Source organism: Loxodonta africana, chromosome X, assembly GCF_030014295.1.
Source record: "Loxodonta africana isolate mLoxAfr1 chromosome X, mLoxAfr1.hap2, whole genome shotgun sequence".
NCBI classification, from domain to species: Eukaryota; Metazoa; Chordata; class Mammalia; order Proboscidea; family Elephantidae; genus Loxodonta; species Loxodonta africana.
In genome coordinates this window covers 17,628,987-17,650,311 of record NC_087369.1, presented here as the reverse complement: position 1 = coordinate 17,650,311, position 21,325 = coordinate 17,628,987, and the positions used below count along the sequence as shown (strand labels likewise).

Sequence of the window (21,325 nt, the reverse complement as noted above, 5' to 3'; positions counted from 1 at the left end):
TGCTGGAGGTTTCGAACTGCTGACCTTTCAGTTAGCAGTTGATTGCTTTACCCACTGCACCACCAGGGCTCCTTGAAGTATTATAAAGGGACTTATTTTTTCATTTCCTCCCACAAACTTTAGACAAAACATGTGTTAAATATAAATATGTTTCTATTTCCACTGAGATATGATCCCTTCTTTTTCATGCGCTATTTCAATGTAGCAGACACCACCACCAATTGTGGTCCAGTTGACTCCAACTCATGGTGATGCCATGTGTGTGGGAGCAGACCTGTGCTACATAAGGTTTTCAATGGCTGATTTTTTGGAAGTAGATTGCCGGGTCTTTCTTCCAAGGAAGTGCCTCTGGGTGGACTCGCACCTCCAACCTTTTGGTTAGCAGCTGAGTGTGTTAACTATTTGCACCACCCAGGGACTCCAATGTAGCAGACAAGGATGGCCAAATCTAAATAAACACACTGGTCAAAAATCTGCATGCCGAGAATAAACACTGTACTCTATGTAATCATAAATATTTGATGAACTGATCGCATGATCAATTTCCCCCCCAAAGGACTTCTCTTCTATGGTAGAACCCCACCATGGATGATTGAGATTTGGCATCAGCAAGAGTGACCTCCATTGAGTTAGAACTCAGAGTGCAAGATATCTCTGCATAGGCACCCATCGACCTTTATATGTGTGTTTGGGTGTTTGGTTGTGCTTATGCCTTAAAGTGATGTGATGTATTGCGTGTTCCTCCTGTGCCCTCAGTAACATCTTTTTTTTTTTTTAAATCAATGCTCAGGGATTTGTTTTTTATTCAAATTGGCCTTCTGTGTTATCAGTTTGGGGATTGTCCCTCATCCATGGGGCTCTTTCATTGTGTTGACTTTTCAAGTTAGGTGCATAAATAAAAGTTCTGTGCTTTATGGATTATAGAGATTCCTGAAAAAAATCAAACAAATGATATTTTGAAAGCACTAGCTTCCGCTTAAAGAAATGACAATGTAAAGTCTTTCACAAAGTGGGCTATCAATGTATGATTTCTCTGCTACATAAATCTGCTTGTTCATATAGTTTCTATGACTTAATTAGCCACAACTGATACATCAGAGCTTGACAGTTAAAATAAGAATTCCCTATTTGTTCCCGTTCACCCTATATCAGAAGAAGCATTCACTAGTTGAAATGGGAAATGTAAGCCTTGATGGTACCTTTAAAATACAATAGCCATCTGTTTGGGCCTCTCCCCCACCCTTCCACACCTCTCAGGAACCTTCCAAACACAGAGAACAACAGGTATGAAGGTCCCAACCAGCCGCAACACAAAACCAGGGGCCCCTGTGGGGCAGGGCCGAGGGCCAGCCTAGACGTACCCCTCGTGACAGATGTTACCGTTGATGAGACTAAAGGTGGCCATGGAGGGGTTGGTGGTCTTGAAGGAGGTCACGCAGGTGGTGCTCCTACCAGTGCTATGAGAGCGAGCCAGCAGGCCAGGCCGGCAGCAGAGGAGCTGGGTGTTGAACTGTTTCCGGAAGCTCTTACTCAGCAGGTAGAGGGCGAAGGGGTTCACGCAGGAGTTGGTGAAGGCCAGGAGGCGAGCACAGATGCTGGTGATGAAGTGGAGCATGGAGGTGTCCACCTCAGAGTAGTGGTAGGAGCGGTACAGGTAGATGACGTGGTTGGGGAGCCAGCAGAAGGCAAAGAGGGCCACAAACACCAGCACGGTCTTGGCAAGTCGCTTCCGGGATTCGATCTGAGGAAAGAGTCACAACGAGAGAGACAAGGATGCAGACAGAGAAAGGGACAGGGCAAAAGAATGAGGGAAATAAAAGAGATGGGTATGCAAAATCACAGGGAAAAAGTTCAGTAGAAGAGGACGAGGAGAATCGGATAAAATGAGAAAGCAGAAATTCACGAGATAAAAGACAGAACACGCCTCCTAGGATTGATCCTTACACAAAGTTGATTTCAGGGGTGAATGGATTGCACAATGAAATTCTAGGAACTCCTTTTCCTCAGGAGAGCCTTTGTATTGTTTATCAGCTGTACGACTTCATGTCTTTCTTTGCTCCATGCTTAGTAATTTCTGATTCCCTTTGATGCTTAAAGAAGCAACCAGCTTTTTTCCTCCTCATTGGCCAAACCAAGATCTAACTCATTATTATTATTATTATTTTTTAATTTCAAGTTACCTCTGGTCTATAACTATACAGGAAGGTTCCTAGACAATGTACTCTGAGCTTCTCCTTTTACTCCTAACACCGTCTGCAAGGAGAGCTGTGTGTTTCTCATTAAAGGACTTGGGGTACAATGGGAGATCACTAAATGAGTGGCCTTTTAAGTAGGGAGAAGGTTTCGCTAAGAACTGCCACTGTTCCTCAACAATTGAGGCAAAAAAAAAATCAACTTTACAGGGTGATGCCTCCAACTGAGTAAGCTATTCATTCAAGTCAGGTAAGGAGTCTTTCTGCCTTTCCATCATAAAGCCTGTGATCTACATCTGGGCCAGAAGGTCAGAAGCACTGACAAAGAGGAGAAAGCTGGAGACCCTGGTTTCTAAGCAGGGAGTCTAACAGTACAAGGGTATCCTGCAGGCTGGGCGCTCTAGGCTTATATGTGCTCTCTCTGGTAATCCTCCAACTGGTAATCCTCCAACTGGTGGCTAAGAGCTCAGCTGGTAAGCGAAAGGTTGGTGGTTTGAACCTACCCAGCAGCTCTGCAGGAGAAAGACCTGGCAATCGGCTTCCATAAAGACTACAGCCAAGAAACCATATGGGGTAGTTCTCCTCTGTCATAGAAGGTCACTATGAGTCGGAATTGACTAGACAGCATCCAACAACAACACTGTATTATGGGTAAGAGAAGTGAGGCTCAGAGAGGGTCAGTGAGTAAATCATGAAGCCTGGATCTGAACCCAAATCAGTGTGAACCTCTTAATCGAATAACTTTTTTTAATTCAACCAGCTTCATTTTCCTGACCTGTCTGCTTTTTCTTCATGTGGTGACCCCTCTTCCTACCCAAACACTATGACTGGGGTTTAATGAAGTCACAGCCTTATGAGCCTCAAAGCTGGAAAAAAAAAAATTTTTTTGAAACAATACTTTTTCAGATATTTCTCAGAAAGAAGCCAACACTTCAAATCTTCCCAGTTCTCAGCATCTCCCTAGTGTAGGTCTTTAACGAGAGAACAAAACTATAAAGAACACCTGAATCCCTTGGCTTCCGTGGCTAGGAGTTGCCATTTGCCATCTGGCCACAGATAACCCACACCTCCTCTAATTGCAGAATCAGGTGATGTGCCCACCTAAATACTGTCCTTGTTAGTAGGGCCCAAAGTAAACATAAGAGACCAAATCTCCAAGGAGGAGATGGATCCATCCTTAGCACCCACCTGCTTCTTGACGTGGATATTCCCTTCCACGGGTAGATTGTAAGCGCTCTGGATCAGATTTTTGGCAATGAAGTAGTAGTAGACGGAGATGATGGACAGTGGGATGATGTAGAAGACCAGAAAGGAAGCCATAGAGTGGATTTTGGGGTGCAGCTCATTGGAGTGTGGGTATGGGGCGCAGCTAATGAAGGTCTGGTTGGTGCTCTCCTCATGGAAGGGATGCAGGTCAGAAAACACAGCCTCTGGGATGGCCAGCAGCATGGAGATGACCCAGATGAAGGCAGCTTTGAGGCAGATCTTCATCAGGGCATGAGAGGCCTGGATATCCATTGGCCGGACAATTGCTTTGTACCTGGGGCAGGAAAGAGGGAACATACTGTGTAAGGTGCCTACTATTATTAGGGATTCCGTAGCCAGGATTAGATGAGGCAAACGAGGCACCTGGGGTGCAAAATTTAAGGAGATCCTTCACATGCAAAAGAATGAAGTTGGACCAGTACTTCACACCATGTACAAAAATTAACCCCAAAATGGATCAATGACCTAAATATAAGAATAAAAACCATAAAACTCTTAGAAGAAAACATAGGGATAAAGCTTGATGACCTTGTTTTTGACAACAGGTTCTTAGATATGACATCAAAAGTTTGAGCAACCAAAGACAAAATAGATGATAAATTGGACTTCATCAAAATGAAAAATTTTCATGCATCAAAGGACTTTATCAACAAAGTGAAGAGAAAACCTACAGGATGGGAGAAAATATTTGGGAACCCTATATCTGACATGGGTTTAATATCCAGAATATAAAAGGAACTCCTGCAACTTAACAACAAAAAGGCAAACAACCCAATCAAAAACTGGGCAAAGGACTTGACCTGAATAGACATTCTCCAAAGAAGATATACCGATGGCCAATAAGCACATAAAAAGGTGTTCAAAGTCGATTGACCTGAATAGACATTCTCCAAAGAAGATGTACCGATGGCCGATAAGCACATAAAAAGGTGTTCAAAGTCGATAGTCATTAGAGAGATGCAAATCAAAACCACAATAAGATATCACCTCACGCCCGGAATCTAACAAACGTTGGTGAGGATGTGGAGATGCATTGCTAGTGGGAATGTAAAATGGCACAGCCGCTGTGGAGTTAAGTTTGGCAGTTCTTCAAAAAGTTAAATACAGAACTACCATATAACCAAGTGAGTCCACTCCTAGGTACATACAGAAAAGACTTGAAAGTAGGGACTCAGATACTTGTACACTAATGTTCATTGCAGCATTATTCACAATAGCCCAAAAGTAGAAAAGAGTGTCTTTTTGCATCTTGGCATCCTCCAGCACTGTGATTTGCACACACTCCACAAACATTTGTTCAGTTGAACATAGCTGCTATAGTGTGGAAGTTGGGACCAGCTAAAAGTGAGGGTGTTTATTGCTGAAAATGCTGTGTTGAAATTGGGTTTGACCTATGATATTCTCTTATATCATGGATCTTGGTGATAGGGGAACACATATTTCCTGCTCCTCATGTTTCCATGTTGAGAGATCTCCATTGAGCTCACTCTTGGCTATGTCCTGCCTTCTCACTCTCTTTCCTCCTCCCACCAGGGAAGGGGGAGTGAGATATTAAGTGGTGAGTTTGGGAAGAAGGACCTGCCTTGCGCATTAGGCTCAGGGAGGCGTGTGGTTGTCTAACTGCCCCTGATTAGGGGAATGGTATGTCTAATATAGGAGATCAGAGAGTGTCTGCAGGCCCATAACTGCAGCAGACCTAAGTCACAGTCTCCAAACAGCTTTATCAGTCATAGAAACAATTACTTTTAGTGCCATCTGTCTCCCTTTTATACCTTGCTCCCTGTTCCAAACGCAGGTAGGGAAGAGAGGGATATTGGTCATTGGGTACCCCCAAAACCTTGCCCTTCAGCACAACACTATAGTCCTGCATCATTGCACCTGGGTTTGTGTTTCCACCCATAATTTGTGTTAGTTCATTCTAAACAATTATAAAAAAACATAAAAATTTCAAATGAAGTTCTCTTTTCATCTGGTACCTTCTCTATTCATTAGTCATTTCAAATCTTTTTATTCCTAGCTTAGAATGTAAACAAAGAATTGATATCTTCATTTAAAGGTAGGTGAACATCTTTGGCCAAAGATGCATACAACTAAAGATATCTCTAGTAAATTGATCAAAAATGATGATTATGACTTTTATCTGCATTTTCAGGAAGATAACAGTTATAAAAAAAAAAAAACCTTTAATTCTCTGAGTAAAAGTGAGTCAGAATCCAGAGTTACCTCCTTCTCTCTTGAAAGCCTCGTATTCCTAAGTAAAAATTAGCCATGGGGATTATTGAGCTGCTATTTCAAAACCACAACTTATAAAACATAAAAAAAGATAATATAAAAACATTTCTTTGATCATTTTTCAGGAAAAAATTAATTGAATTTAAATCTAATTAAGTCTCTAGATCTATGTATCAGCTTTCAGGAAATATGGGAATAGAAGAGTCTGTTAATGATGCCAAGAGAATACAAACAGCCAAATTCTGAATTGGAAATTCTACAGGAATAATGACCCCATTTTTTCCAACAAATATATGGCACAAAAAAGCAGGGAGAATGATTGCAGACCAACTGAGATGTGTAAGATTCAGCAACCAAATACAATGTGTGGACCTCTTTTGGATTTTGATTCAAACCAACCATGCATAAAAAGCTGTTTTTGAGATTATTGAGAAAAAATAGAACATAGATGTAGTATTGATGATATCAAGTAATTATTTTTAATGTTTTATGCATGGTATTGATTTTGTAGTTATGTGTTTGTAAAAAGAGTTTGTCTATTAAAGGTTCGCAGTAATATACCTAAAAAAAAAAAAAACACCTACCAGTGAAATAATACTATGTCTAGAACTTGCCTTAAAATATTCAGATACATTCATATATTACTTGTGCAATTAAAAAATAAGTAAAGGTAGTGCCTAAAAATTAAACACTTACACTCATCAAAAGACTTCTCCAAAAGTAAAAAAAGAACCTACAGATTAGGAAGAAACTTTTGGCTATGACATATCCAACAACTGTCTAATCTGTAAAATCTATAGAATACTTCTACACCTCAACAACAAAAAGACAAGTGATCCAATTAAAATATGGGTGAAGGCTATGAACAGACACTTCACCAACGAAGACATTCAGATGGCTACAGACATATGAAGAAATGCTCGTGATCATTAGCTATTAGAGAAATGCAAAACAAACCTACAGTGAGATGCCATCTCACCCTGAACATACTGGCACTAATCAAAAAAACAGAAAATAACAAATATCGGAGAGGTTTCAGGGAGTTTGGAACTCTTACGCACTGCTGGTGGGAGTGTGAAATGGTGTAACCACTATGGAAAACGATATAGCACCTCCTTAAAAAGCTAGAAATAGAAATACCATATGATCCAGCAATCCCACTCTTAGAAATATATCCTAGAGAAATAAGAGCCATCACATGAGTAGACATATGCACACCCATGATCATTGCAGCATTACTCACAATAGCAAAAAGATGGAAACAACCTAAGTGCCTACCAACAGATGAATGGATAAACAAAATGTGGTACATACACACACTGGAATACTATGCAATAATAAAGAACAATGATGAATTTGAGAAACATCTTACAACATGGATGAATCTGGGGAGCATTATTCTGAGTGAAATAAGTCAATTACAAAAGGACAAATATTGTATGAGACCACTATTATAAAAACTCAAGAAAAGATTTACACATAGAAAAAAATAATCTTTGATGGTTACAAAGAAGGGGAGGGGTAGGGAAAGAAATCACTAACTAGATAGTAGACAAGTGGTAACTTTGATAAAGGGAAAGACAACACACAATATAGGGGAAGTCAGTACAACTTGACCAAGGCAAACTCATAGGAGCTTCCTAGACACAACCAACCACCTTGAGGAACTGAATTACTGGGGCTGAGGCCTGGGAACCACTGTCTTGGGGGACATCTAGGTCAATTGGCCTAACACAGTTCACAAAGAAAATGTTTTACGTCCAACTTTGGTGAGTAGCATCTGGGGTGTTAAAAGCTTACAAGCAGCCATCTAAGATGTAGCTATTGGCCCCATCCTGTTTACAGCAAAGGAGAATGAAGAAAACCAAAAACACGAGGAAAACATTAGTCCAGAGGACTAATGGACCGCATGAGCCAGAGCCTCCATCCCCCTGAGCCCAGAAGAACTAGATGGTGCCCGGGTACCACCACCGACCAGACTGACTGGAATCACAATGAAGGGTCCCGGACAGAGTGGGAGGAGAACGTAGAACAAAATTCAAATTCCCCCCCAAAAAAGACCAGACTTACTCGTCTGACAGAGACTGGAGGAACCCTGGAGACTATTGCCCCTGGGCACCCTGCTAACTCAGAACTGAAGCCACTCCCGAAGTCCACCTTTCAGCCAAAGATTAGACAGGCCTATAGAATAAACAATAACACACATGAGGATCATTCTTTTTAGTTCAATCAAGTATAAGAGACCAAATGGGCAAAACCTGCCCAAAAGCAAAGGTGAACAGGCAGAAAGGTATAGGAAAATTGGACGAATGGACACAGGGAACTTGGGGTGGACAGGGAAGGGAGGAGAGTGCTAACACAATGCAAGAATTGCAACCCATGTCACAAAACAATTTGTGTATAAATTTTTGAATGAGAGACTAATTTGTACTGTAAACTTTCACCCAAAGCACAAAAAATAAATAAAAAAGTAAAAATGCATTGCAAATATTTTTTGTTACGGAATATTTATAACATAACGAATAAATTAAAGATACTCCATTTACTAAACTCTTGCCTTGTGCCAAGCAGAGAATGTCATCTACATTATGTCATTTATGTTCCAGACAACCCCAACAGGTAGGCACTGTTATCCCCATGCCTTGGTGGTACAACGGTTAAGCAATTGGCTGCTAACTGAAAGGTTGGTGGTTTGAACCCACCCAGCAGTTCTACAGAAGAAAGGCCTGGTGATCTCCTTCCATAAAGATTACAGCCAAGAAAAACCCTATGGGGCAGTTCTACTCTGTCACATGGGGCCACTATGAGTTGGAATTGACTCGGCAGGACCAATCATCAACAACAGCACAGGTGGGAAACTGAAGGTCAGAAAGTTTAAAAGGTGGTGGTGTCAACATTCAGTTTAGGGCCAACTATTTTCAGGATATTACGGCTCTTTCTGAAGAAAGTTTTGAGTAAGTCCTTCTGAGAGCCTTAGTGGCGCAGTGGTTAAGAGCTTGGTGACTAATCAAAATGTTGGCAGTTTTACACTGTTCTATAGGATTGCTATGAGTCAGAATTGACTTGACAGCACACAAGAAGAGGCAGACAAACAGACCAGACAATACTAACTGTACCCTGGAAGTCTAATGGCTCTGTAGAGTATGGACCATATCAGTCTATTTCCTCTTCTGGTTAGACTGCCCCGTCCAGAGCTCCCAATGCAGAGAGATAGCAATGGGCTCTTCTTGTTTGGAGTGACAGCTGGCTGGACTGGGATGGATGCCTGACCTAAGCCATCCAATGAACTGTCTGGTCTGCTACGAAAGACTCTCTTTCTCTATAGCATTACAATTGAAAAGTGGAGAGGATGTAGTCAATGGTAGATGCTGGAAATGAAAGATTTTTATGTCTAGGAAGAGATTGGGGCAGCCATAAGGAACCATGTTCAAGATGAATAAGAAGAATAAGTGGATTGAGAGAAAGAATGCAGAGAGGCTGAGATGTTAGGTCCTAAGTCATACAGAGGAGTCCTTGGTTTCTGGCCCATGAACCACTTTTGAATGTCCAAGAGACCTCCTGTTATAATCTTACAATACTCCCAACATCTTTTCACTGGAGTTATTTGAGAGTCTTCTGTTCTTTGCCAACAAAAGGGGCTTATGTAGAACAATTAGACATAATAGTCATTTAAAGTTATCACCAAATTTATTTCCAGGCTTTTTTCACCTAGATCATGCCCCATTTGCTTCATTCTGAAAGAATGAGCTGTCAACTTTCAACTATACTCAAGAGATACTCTTAATCTATGAACAGTTCCTAAAATTTCCATTACTTTTCTGCCTCCCTCCTTTCTTCATGCCCAATCCCAGAGTCTCCATTCACCTGAATCTTATCCTTCCAAATTCCAACTTAAGTGTCATTTAGATGAAATTTTTTCTGAACAACCTAGGCTCGATAATTCCTGTTCTTTCTCCCAACCGACCTGACTTTTATGGCATCTCATTTTATGCTTACTATGCGCTATTTTGAATTGTTTGCTAGCTTTCCATGGGTATGTATTCTTGACCTGACTTTCTCATAAGCATCATGAGGACAAGAGCTTACAGATTGTCCTCTTCTTTCTGTATCTCTAAGAATGCCCCAGGTCCCCTGCTCTGTATACCACCATTTCAAAATAGGGGCTCAGCAAATACCTGCTAATTAATTGATTAATAATGTATGGCTCGCAGATGTGTCTCTTATTTACAATTTCTCACAAATGAGAGAGCAGATTCACTCTTACATACTTGGTCAGTAAGAATTATTCTTCCAGGGACTGATAAGTTCACTCCTAGGACTATACAGGGCTTAAGACAATTGCTCCCCACTTCTGAAAACATTTGTGCTTCGTTTCTCTTCTACAAACACTGGAAAGGTTAAAAAAAAAAAGGTCTCTGTAACAAGACTAATGTGTCAAAAAAATTCTTGGCAAGTAGAAGTAGCTGGCTCCCACACTCAGGGCTGCAAGTCTTTGCCCACAGAAAGGTATGTCTTTTAATTCAAATATGAGCAGTTTGTTTATTTTTAAGGATCCAGTATTTCAGCCCTTATTTGTCCATAGTTACCTACTGAAGCCTGTAGGAACTGTTGAACAACGGTATTTTTAAACCTCCATTATAATCCAAATGCGCACTACATGGAGAGGACTGAGGTGAAGAAGAAAGTAAATGAACTAAACGGTCTCTAGGGTAACAACACATTGTCTGCATTTAAATTAGAATCCTACCTAATAAGATTTGATAAAACTATTACACATCAGCTCTATTTTCTCTTGAGAATAACACCAAGAATTTTTCTGAAGAAATCTGAGGCAATTATTAGCTAACTTGTAAGACAGCTATAACCTATAACTTGTAAGACAACTATAACCTAGAGCGATGGAATCTCATCTCCCTTTCAGCTATCACTCTGCAAGTGGAGAGCTTGCTCATCCTTGGTGCCCATCCAATGGTTATCTTTAAGTATATAACAGATTACAGTCATAATTTTTTGTTATCCTCCTCAGGCGAAATAACTTCATTGCCCTTTTCCACCCGATCTTAATATACTCTTTCTCTGGGCTTGGACTTGGAAGTGGCAAGATCTAGTTCCTAAGGGTGATTCTACCAACTAGCTTTATGATCTGGGACAAATCCCAGACTGTGCCTCAGTATTACCATCCCAGAACAGGAGATAACACTTTCTCAACCAGGAGCTGGCAAAGATACAAAAAACAAAATAACTAGTAAGACCCATGTAGATATTAAATATTATGTTCTCCACATCTTTAAGAACTGAGGTGCTAGACTCCGCTGAGGACTCAACACACAGAGGTCACATCCCACTTCACTACGCCACTCTCCACAGGGGACTTGCAACTCTGAAACTCAAGCTTTGGGGAAAACGCGAAAGAGAGGAGTAAGGAGTCATTGTGGTAATTCCAAGCGGCATTGACAACAGCATGAGGGAAGACTGGGAGAAGTGGAATAATGTCCCATCCTGAGAAGGTAAACCCACACCCATTGAGTTGATTCCGACTCATAGCGAGTAGAACTGAGAAGGCAGGGAAGAGCCGAAAGGGGGTTGGTCCTTTGGTAGCAGGTAAGGAGAGCCGGGAGGTTCTAGAACTTAGGGTGGCCTGTTGTATTTTTGGGGTATTAAGATTTAGGGGTCTTTAAGTTGAATGTTTACTTTGGGGTTTCTCCAGCTTTTGGTCCCTCTTCTTGATTCCTCTTGATTTGTACTTCCAGGAATGCTGCTATGATTCAGGGAGGTTGTGGAGCTAAGCTGGGATGGAGACGGAAAGAGAAATGTTTTGGGATTTACTATTGGCTCTGTGGGGAGAGGTAAAGGATGGTGGGGGGTGAAGCCTCAGGTTTTCCCCTCCCAGGTCGCCAGGATAGGCAAGACAGCAGTGATTTGGGACAGGAAAGGATTTCTGTTCCCACGTGGAGGGAACAGCCTATGTGCTGTATAGCTCAGGGGGCTGAGCATGTGACCAACAGGGAGGGTGAAAAGCTTAGCAAAGGGGCAGTTAAAGAATTCCCCCAGTCTTCCTGCTCCTGCGCATGGGCAGAGAAGCCCAGGGACTAATAGGAAGGAAGCAGAGTCGCTGGGGAAGTGGGAGCAGTAAAGGGAGGGAAGGAGAAAAAGGAAAGGAAGGAAGATTAAAAAAAAAAAAGGAAACTGGAGGAGAGGAGAGGAATGAAGAGGAGAGAAGGAGGTGGGAGAGAGGAAGAGATAGGAGGGAAGGGGAAAGGACAGAGAGGGAGGAGAAGTTAGGTCCCAACCACAACACAATTCTATCGTAAATGGGCCATTCCCCAGCAGATACATTCACGTGGGCCTTGTCAGTGTACTCTGCTTCCCAAGAGGAAGCTGGTGTAGGGATGGTGCGTGGTCGTAAGGGAGTGGGAGCACTGAAGGAAGTACACTGACTCCTTTTCTTTAAGAATCATAAGCAGGCCTTTAACCATGAAAGTAATAACTGTCTTGGTGAAGGATGAACTCACCTTGTAAAATGCATATTTCCCATGTGTGGGGAGAGGACAGATATAGCAGCATATGACTGCAGATCCTGGAGGGAGGTTTGTAGAGCTGACACCATTGCAGCCCTTCTTACCCTGGCTAAGGTTCATTGGAGGCAATATCTTGACCAAGGACAAATGTGTGTTCACATTAAACATGGAAAAATTGATGAGCACAATGATCCAAGCAGATGCTCATCAGCCTCAAACCCAGAGCAAACATGCCCCTCGTTGTTTCTCTGTCATCCCTAGAGTACACAGTGCGTTAAATCGAGTCTCCGTTCACTGAGGGTCCCCACTCAGCAAAAAGAAACTGAGCATGCACCTACCTTGTATGTATATTTAAAAGTATAAATTATATATATGTAGTACTATCCTAATATATTAGGCATAATTTTTAAAAGCACCTTAAATTTATTTACCCACTAAAAGAAAATAGGACTCCTTGGAAAAATGGTTAATCCTATGTGTGGAGCAGGATATGTACAAGATGAATCAGGAACTCTTATTGTGCTAAGCAGAAAGGAAGTACTTAAAGAATAATGGGGTCACATCGAAGAACACAGAAGCCATATTGAAGAGCCTTCCTTGGCAAACTTAGGACAGTTTGAGCATCAAAATAATAATGGTGGAAATGGGTAACATCAAGAGCTGAGCTGAGCTGAGCTGAGCTGAACTGCCAGGTGTCGGAGTAGCCAACGAAGACAACAAGCCACAATGAAAGTAAGTCAAGCCTTTAATTACTTACTGGGATAGTATAAGCAAGAGGCTAAACCGGAGAAAACAGCAACTCACCCCATTCCATTTTGCACCAACTGAGGGTCAGGTGAATCAACACAGATGTGGGGGAATTGTCTCATTGCCATGGGAGCTTTGAACAAAAGGCTGCTGCAGTTTTATAGACCTGAGGGCTGTGGGGAGGGAGAAGGAAAGGACTAGGAGTAGAAAAATAATGAGTTCTGAGTCTGAGTGCAGAAGAGCATCTTCGAGGTATTCCCCTCACCCCTTTGCCCCCATAAGGAGATCTCAGCAGAGCATCTGAGGAAGACCTCTGTTGAAGGCCCCTGAAAGAGAGTCCTCCAAACGAAGGGGCCTGGGCTAAGAATGCAGATATGCCTAAAAGCATGGCCAGCCAGGGGGGCCTGAGTCCTTGACTACAACTCCTTTACAGACTGCAATGCACTGGCTATACACTAAGCCTGTTGTGTGTATGTGAGTGTGTTTGTGTGTGGAGGGGGGCAGCTTTCCACCATAAGGCCTTATGGCCTAAAGGTAAAGCCTTTAAAATTGCCTGTGGTTGGGCCTGAAAAATCTCACATAGGTTTTTAGCCAGGAGTTGGACTCCTCAGCTAATTTACTGAATTTAAAATAGTTCATATTTCTTCTTAAATAAAATGAGAGAATGAACAAAGGAAAAAAAATGTAGAAGAAATAATCAAATGAGAAAAGCTCCATTTGCAACCTTCAATGTAATGACTGATTCAGACAAAAATGATAATGCCATTGGGTGGGAGGTTTTGGGGGGAATAAGATATGCACAAAGCCTGAAAGTGCCTCCCCACAGATTATTGTCTAGTTGCAAAGGAGGAAAGGTACTTTCGCTATTGGGAGACCCAGAGGTTTCCTCTTTAATCAAGTGATCAGACTCGGGGCTAACTTCCCCATTGGGCACAGCAGGTATAGGGGCATAGGGCCTGAAGACCACAGTACTTTCAGGGGCTCAGGGGAATGTTTTCTTTTAAAACCAGAAGAAAAGATTGAATGTAATCCAGTTTAGATTATATTTGTCTTTATGTCAACATAGTCATAAAATATAATTCTTAACATTTTTTATGAAGGAAGGGTACCATGAAGGTATTAGTGCCTACCAGCAAACCCGCTGCTGTCAAGTTGATTCCAACTCACAGTGGCTCATGCAAGTCATAAGATGGCCCTGACCAAACTTAGTATCACCACTGGCAGGGCTATCTGAGACCCCATGCCTCCAGATGCAATGCAAGGGGAAGAGCACATCACTTATGTAGTGTCCTTGCCAAAAACACTTAGGCTGAATCAATCCATGAGGAAAACAATCAGCCAAATCCGGATTCTGGCACATTCTAAGAGACAACTGGCTTGGACTCAGCAAGAAAGTCAACATCATTTAAAAAGAAAAAAAATGGAGGGGGGCTACTGCTCTAGCTTAGAGGGGATTAAAGAGGCATAAGAACCAAATGCAATGCATGTGCCTTGATTGGATCCTGGACAAAAAAATAATCATAATAAAAAGCTATAAAAGACATTTTTGGGGACAATGGGGGGAATTTGATTATGAATTACTTTTTAGATGATATTAAGAAATTATCGTTAATTTAAAGGAGCCCCTGGTGGCGCATGGTTAAGCACTTGGCTGCTAACCAAAAGGTTGGCAATTCAAACCCCCCAAAAGCTCCTCAGGCAAAAGGTGTGGCAGTCTGCTTCCATAAAGATTTCTGCCTTGGAAACCCAATGGGGCAGTTCTACTCTGTCCTATAGGGTCACTAGGAGTCGGCATCGGGTTTGGGTTTATCTACAATAGGCTTACTGTTCCTTTTATTAGGTGTGATAATGGCTTTGAGGTTATATAGAAGAGTGTCCTTTTTCTTAGGAATTATACACTAAAATAGTGGTGAAAGGTCAAGATGTTTGCAACTTACTTCCCAGCGTTCAGCAAAACAAAATAAAACATAACTACATATTACGCATATACATGCACACACACTCTGTATATATGTAGAGAGAGAGAACCAGATCTGGGAAAATGTTAACTATTGAATAAAGGTGAGGAATATATAAAAACCAAAAAACCAAACCCGTCGCCGTTGATTCCGACTCATAGCAACCTTATAAGACAGAGTAGAACTACCCCATGGTGTTTCCAAGGAGTGCCTGGTGGATTCGAACTGCTGACTTTTGGTTAGCAGCCATAGCTCTTAACCATTATGCCACCAGGGGTTCCGGGGAATATATGGGAGCTCATAAATAAATTGGAGAAAATACACTAAAATGTAGAATTTTAAAAAGATGAGCTAAAGAAAGACAGATATTTAAAAATAATATTTTGTCTATTTTGTTAACAGTAAACCCTTTCTGCCATCAGAAAAACTTTGTCATGATTACAGTGTGATTTAATGGGTCACATCTGATTAGCACCTATACCAGGCACCAGAGAAAGGTCCTCTCTGATATATTCATATTGTGCTTTGGAGCTTATAATTTTAGTATCACCTACAGTCTGTGGATTTGGTTTTGCCTGGGCAGGAACATTTTTAAGCCACTTATCCATGTGGGGAATTAGTTTAATTAAAACTAGATCAAGCACAAACACAAATCGATCTGCAATGCTGCACCATAAGCTGAAGCACAGGGAAGAGCAAGGGCACCATCACTGAACTTTCTATGGAGTGGGACTCCCACTCAGGACGCCTGAGCTACGTGTGATAAGGGACCTTCAGACGTGGACTCCGTGAAGGGTGAGCCTCAATTCGGACACTACGTATTTGGAAAGTTTAAATTTTCCTTATGTTGACATAAAAATCAATATGAGGTTTTAATATTTTCCTTCCTCATTTGTTAGACCAAGTTGCACCCTGCCTGAGGTGTATGCATCCCACTTTGGAGTCTCTTGTCCCCTAGGACACTTTCAGAAAGTTTAGCTAAGGTTTCAGGGAGGGGGGCTTTCTAAGGGTCTGCAGCAGAGATGGTCCGGCCTTAAGAGGAAATGAGCTTGAAACTCAAGCCCAGGCAGTAGATCATGATCCATGCAACCAAGCGCGATCAGACTTTTCCTTTTATGTTTCTTGGTTCCTTCAGAGAAATCAAGGAAGCGATCCTGGATCCAAGTGGAATCCCCCTGAATAAAGTCCTGAAGGCCCTTCTTTGTGGGAGTCACTTTCCTCCTCCATGGTGCCCTCTCCCCATAGGTGCCCACTGTCTGCCTGAGAGTACACCCTAGTTGGGGAGGGGGACAGATATCAGTCATTCCCTCCACAGTACAGATTGAAATCAATGTCATAACCTTCCTGCATGTAAAGTCTTCTCTCCGATTATGGAAGGAAGGCTCTGTTTCCCAATAAAGGATGTTTTTGTTTTGTTTTTTTGTCCGCAGGTGGAAGAGACATTTGGATGGTGAGGGGGTGCAGGCAGCCAGACTTCTACATACTTCCTTTCTCCAAAGGCTCTCTTTGCAACTTTGTGGTTGTTGTTAGTTGCCATTGAGTAGATTCCGACTCATGGTGACCCCACGTGTGCAGAGTAGAGCTGCTCTGCGTTTTCCAAAGCAGATCGCCAGGCCTGTCTTCCAAGGCACCTCCAGGTGACATTGAACCTCTAACCTTTCATTTGGTAGTCGAATGCTTAACCATTTGGACCATGAAATACCATGTGGGAATTCCTTTCCTGCACATATTCAGAGGAATAAGATCATTGTATATCTTGGTCTCGATTAGATTGATTCTATTCACAATGACAGCAACATCACCAACAATAACAGCTAACACCTATTGGGTACTTACTGTGGATTAGGTAACTATGCTACGAGCTTTGCCTGAATTATCACTTTTTATCCTTCCAGCAATCCTATGTGGTAGGTACTAATGTTATTGCTCTTTTACAAATGAAGGAGCCCTGATGGCACGGCTGGTAAGTGCTCCCACTACTAACTAAAATGTGGGTGGTTAGAACCCACCAGCTGCTTTGTGGGAAAAAGATGTGGCAGTTTGCTTCCGTAAAGATTTACAGTCTTGGAAACCCTATGGGGCCGTTCTACTTTGTCCTATGGGGTTGTTGTGAGTTGGAATCAAGTTCACGGCAATGGGCTTGGTTTACAGATGAGGGAACTGAGGCTCAGAGAGGTTAAGTCGTTTATCCAAGGCCATCAGTGCTAACCACTGGAGACAGGATTTGAGCCCATGCAGGTTGTCCCCTAAGCCTGCCACCAGGCAACACTGCCTATCGTGATGGTCTTGTGGATGACCAGGCAACATGGGCTTCCTGGTGCCGGACCTAAGGAAGAAAAGCAAGGAAATGACCCGAATGCCTGCCCCAGCCATGCTGAAAACAGTATGTTGCTACGAAGACACAAATTCCTTTCCTGCTCCTCCTCGAGGCTGTGGTACTGAATCTCCTGCCCTTTTTACCACCACACATGTATCCTGAAGTTCCCTGTGGCCTGAAGTCTAGGGTGAGGTTTGGGCCCTTCAATGTATTATTCTGAGATCTCAGGGCTTAAAGGGGCCATCTGAGCAAGACATTGGAGCCAAGGTGAACAGTGGTGTCAGGGAAGGTCTAGAAACCACACACCGCAGTGGGGCTCGAGAAAGAGCCGTTGACATCAGGAAGGTTTCAGCAGTCGAGGCACTGATTCAGGGATGTGAGGATGTAGAAGCTTAGGGACAATAAGGAAAGAGAGATACAGTTGATTGTTGGATATCTTATGGCACGTTGGCATAAGAGTTGGGCAACTGTTTGCAGTTGGGCTACAAATAAGTTTCAGCACGATAACTTCATTCCAAAATTCAGTGGTAACCCTGTAAAGGGAGCCCTTCAGAAGGGCATACGCAGGGTGAAATATTACAGGTGCCAGCAGTTGTATGTAAAATGACAAAGGAAAGCAGTCACCCAGTTTGATTTCATTAGGTGTACAAACATCCTGGCGCCAGTTGTTTGTAGGTTGTTCCTCAAAAATGTTAGGGAGGGAAAGACATATGTTTATAACTTAGACTTTTTCAGCAATTCCTGAGCCAAAACGTTTGAATATCATTTCTAAATCCCATTTGCAAATTGTATTTAGACCCAGCCCACATTTACTCTTCTGCAGAGGACAAAAGGCACACAGAAAAGGGGGGAGGGAGGATTCCAAAGGCAGAAAAACATCGCCCACACTCTAGGGTGAAGGGAATAACAGACTCCGTTGCTGATTTTGTTTTCGTTGTTGATTTGTAACTTAGGTGACCTCACGTGTTACAGAGTAGAGCTGTTCCACAGGGTTTTCTTGGCTGTAATCTTTGTGGAAGCAGATGGCCAGGCCTGTTTCTTCCGTGGAGCCACTGGGTGGGTTTGAACTCCCAACCTTTTGGTTACCAGCTGAGCACAAATCATTTGCACCACCAGGGACCTTGAGCCTGAAACTCTGGATCATAGTTTTACTCACTCCCAAAGACGCCCTGAGACAAGGATTTCGCAGCAAGTAGTTTATCTGAGCCACCACCTGTCTGTCTGTTCCACTGTGCTGGCTTGTGTGTTGCTGTGATGCTGGAAGCTATGCCACCTGTATTTCAAATACCCGCCGGATCACCTATGGTGGACAAGTTTCAGTGAAGCCTGCAGACTAAGACAGACTAAGAACAAAGGCCTGGTGATCTATTTCCAAAAGTTAGTCAATGAAAACCCTATGGATCAAAAGAGAACATTATTCAACTTGCTTGCTTTGGACACATTATCAGGAGGGATCATTTGCTAAAGAAGGACATCCTGTTGGGTGAAGCAGAGGGCCAATGAGGGTGAGAGAGACCCTCAGTGACATGGACTGACACGATAACCAAAACAATAGACTCGAACATGCTGGTGATCGTGAGAATGACACAGGAGCAGACAGTGTTTCATTCTGTTGTACACACGGTTGCCATGAGTCAGAGTTGACTCGATGGCAGCTAACAGCAGTTTATTTGGGAGGTGATCCCAGGAGGCACAATAAAGAGTACCACTGTGGGCAACTGGGGTGCAGTCTGCTGGGAGCCCTCTGAGAGACTGTGGTGAGCATATTCCAGAACTGTGCCACCAAGAGGTAAGGAAGCTGTGATGTTTACCCACTCACTCTCATCCCTCTTTGGTTGAGGATTGCTCCTGGAGTGTTACTTCCCAAGCACTCCGGCCTGCCCAAGGAGCCCTGGTAGAGCAACGGTTGCGTGCTCAGCAGCTAACTGAAGAGTTTGACGGTTCGGCTCTATGGGAGAAAGACCTGGCAATCTGCTCTCATAAAGAAATTCTATGGGGCAGTCCCACTCTGTCACATGGGGTCGCTATGGGTCTGAATCAACTCAATGGTACACGACAACGACAACCAGCCCATCCCAAGCCCTCCCTTGGCCAGAGTTCACCCTCAATCACAGACACCTGGGAAGCCCAGGTCTGAAGACAGCTCCAGGGCGCGCCAAGGGATGTGGGTGGGGCACCCACAGCATCCACTATGGAATTCTTCTCTGGCGCCCAGTCAGTGTATCAAACACATATAAAAAAATAAAATATCAGAGAGTATTTCCAGCATCTAAATATATTTCAAATTATTGAGTATAAAAATAGAATTTCTAGATTATCTTAATAAAATACCTTTTTTTCCCCCAAATCAAGTATCACTAAACTTCAAAAACACCACCATGGCATATGAGTCACTGTGTCTGATTCTAACAATTTAACAATATGATATTTAAATACTCTTTTGTGAGAGGTTTTATAAGCAGTGACGTGATGACCCATCTTTGTGGCTAGGAGGCTGACCCTGGCGGTGCCCAGGGGGTGTCACCATGCAGAGAAGGAGCAGAGTTGGATGGAAACAGGGAGCCTTGCATTCTGCTCCAGCTTCCATAATTAGCTACTTCTGCTTAAGCAGGCTGTTTCCATTTCTCCATTTTTTAAAAATTTAACAACTACTTACCTGACACAGGTCTCAACACTTTTCAAGAACTAACTTTTTGAGTTCTTGTAATAGCACCTGAAGGTAGGCACTACTGTTTTCATCCTCTTTTTTCCACATGAGGAAACTGAGGCACAGAGAGGTTAAGAAACTTTCCCAAGGCCACACAGCTAGCCAGTGGCAGAGCTGGGGTTTAAATTGAAGCCTTCTGGTTCCTGAGTCCAGGCTTTAAACCATGAGACCTTAGTGTTGCCATCTTCTTCATCTGTGAAATGGAACTAGTAATACCAACCTTACACTGGGATGAGCAGCTAACTGAGGTTTTTCAAAAGCACTCTGAAATACTGGAAGGACTATTTAAATAAAGTTACTTATTAAATTTCCTGAAAAGGCATGACAGTCCACTAGAAGACTTCTCAGCTCACTTATGAACACAAATAGCAGTCGCACCAACAGCACACTTATTCTCTTGACTAGGAATTCTAACATTTCATAAAGAAGTCTACACACATTACTTTATTTCACCATTACAACGATGACAACAGTCCTATGACACTCTTATACCCATTTTACAGATCAGAGAACCGAGGCCTGGCGAGTGGTTTGCCCAAAGTCACACAGCTGACAATTAGAAGAACCAGGGCTCAAACTCAAACATCTCTTCAAACTCAAAGTGTTCTATTAAATGCAATTCTGCCCAAAATAAATAAATAAACCAAAAGGAAAAAAATAAAAGAGAAAGAAGGAAGAAAGGGAGGGAGGGAGGGAGGGAGGGAGGGAGGGAGGGAGGGAGGGAGGGAGGGAGGGAGGAAGGGTTTAATCACCATGCACCTTAAGAACCAACTGAAACGGTTTACTTTGAGTCATCAAAGATAGCAGGGAGTAAGGTGGTTGGGAAGCAGTTAGGCTAATTTGAAAAGCTTTTAAGTTAAAAAAAATTATATATGTGCAAAGTGCTCATTATAAAAATTTAGACAGAAGAGAATTCTAAAAACAAAAAAGAAAACGAAAATTCATCCACAAATCTTGCACGTAATGTTTTGATATATTTCCTTCTCATTTTTCCTTTGTATTTTGTACAGAATTGAGAGCACACAATTTTGTATCTTTTTTTATGATCAATATTTTTTTTTAACATAAGTGTTCTCCCCGTCTTGCACAGATGCTCATGATTCCTCCAGCCAGCAGGTGGTGCTCTGCTGACGCCAGCTAGCCTCTCTGGGCACCATGCCATTCAGCTCCAAGGAACCCTCCCAAGAACCCTCACTAGAGGGCAGTGTCTCTGCTTTCACAGGTTCTTCCTAGGATTGGCTCCAGCACAACCCATCATGCTTAGATGAAACAAACCCAGTTGCCATTGAGGAGATTCTGACTCATGACAACCCCATGTGTGCCAGAGTACAACTGTGCTCCATAGGGTTTTCAGTGGCTGATTTTTCAGAAGCACATCGTCAGGCCTT

General features: G+C 42.5%; 1 protein-coding gene across 1 annotated transcript in view; it reads right to left on the bottom strand.

The window, feature by feature from the left end:
• Positions 1-1,351: 1,351 nt before the first annotated feature.
• The window catches only part of GRPR (gastrin releasing peptide receptor), a 46,692-nt gene continuing 26,718 nt past the window's right edge, over positions 1,352-21,325 (bottom strand). The window contains exons 2-3 of the mRNA XM_003415972.4: positions 3,381-3,732; positions 1,352-1,741 (exon numbers count right to left, since the gene is read on the bottom strand). Of these exons, the coding sequence (XP_003416020.1) occupies positions 1,352-1,741; positions 3,381-3,732 (742 nt within the window). The remainder of the gene's footprint in view (positions 1,742-3,380; positions 3,733-21,325) is intronic.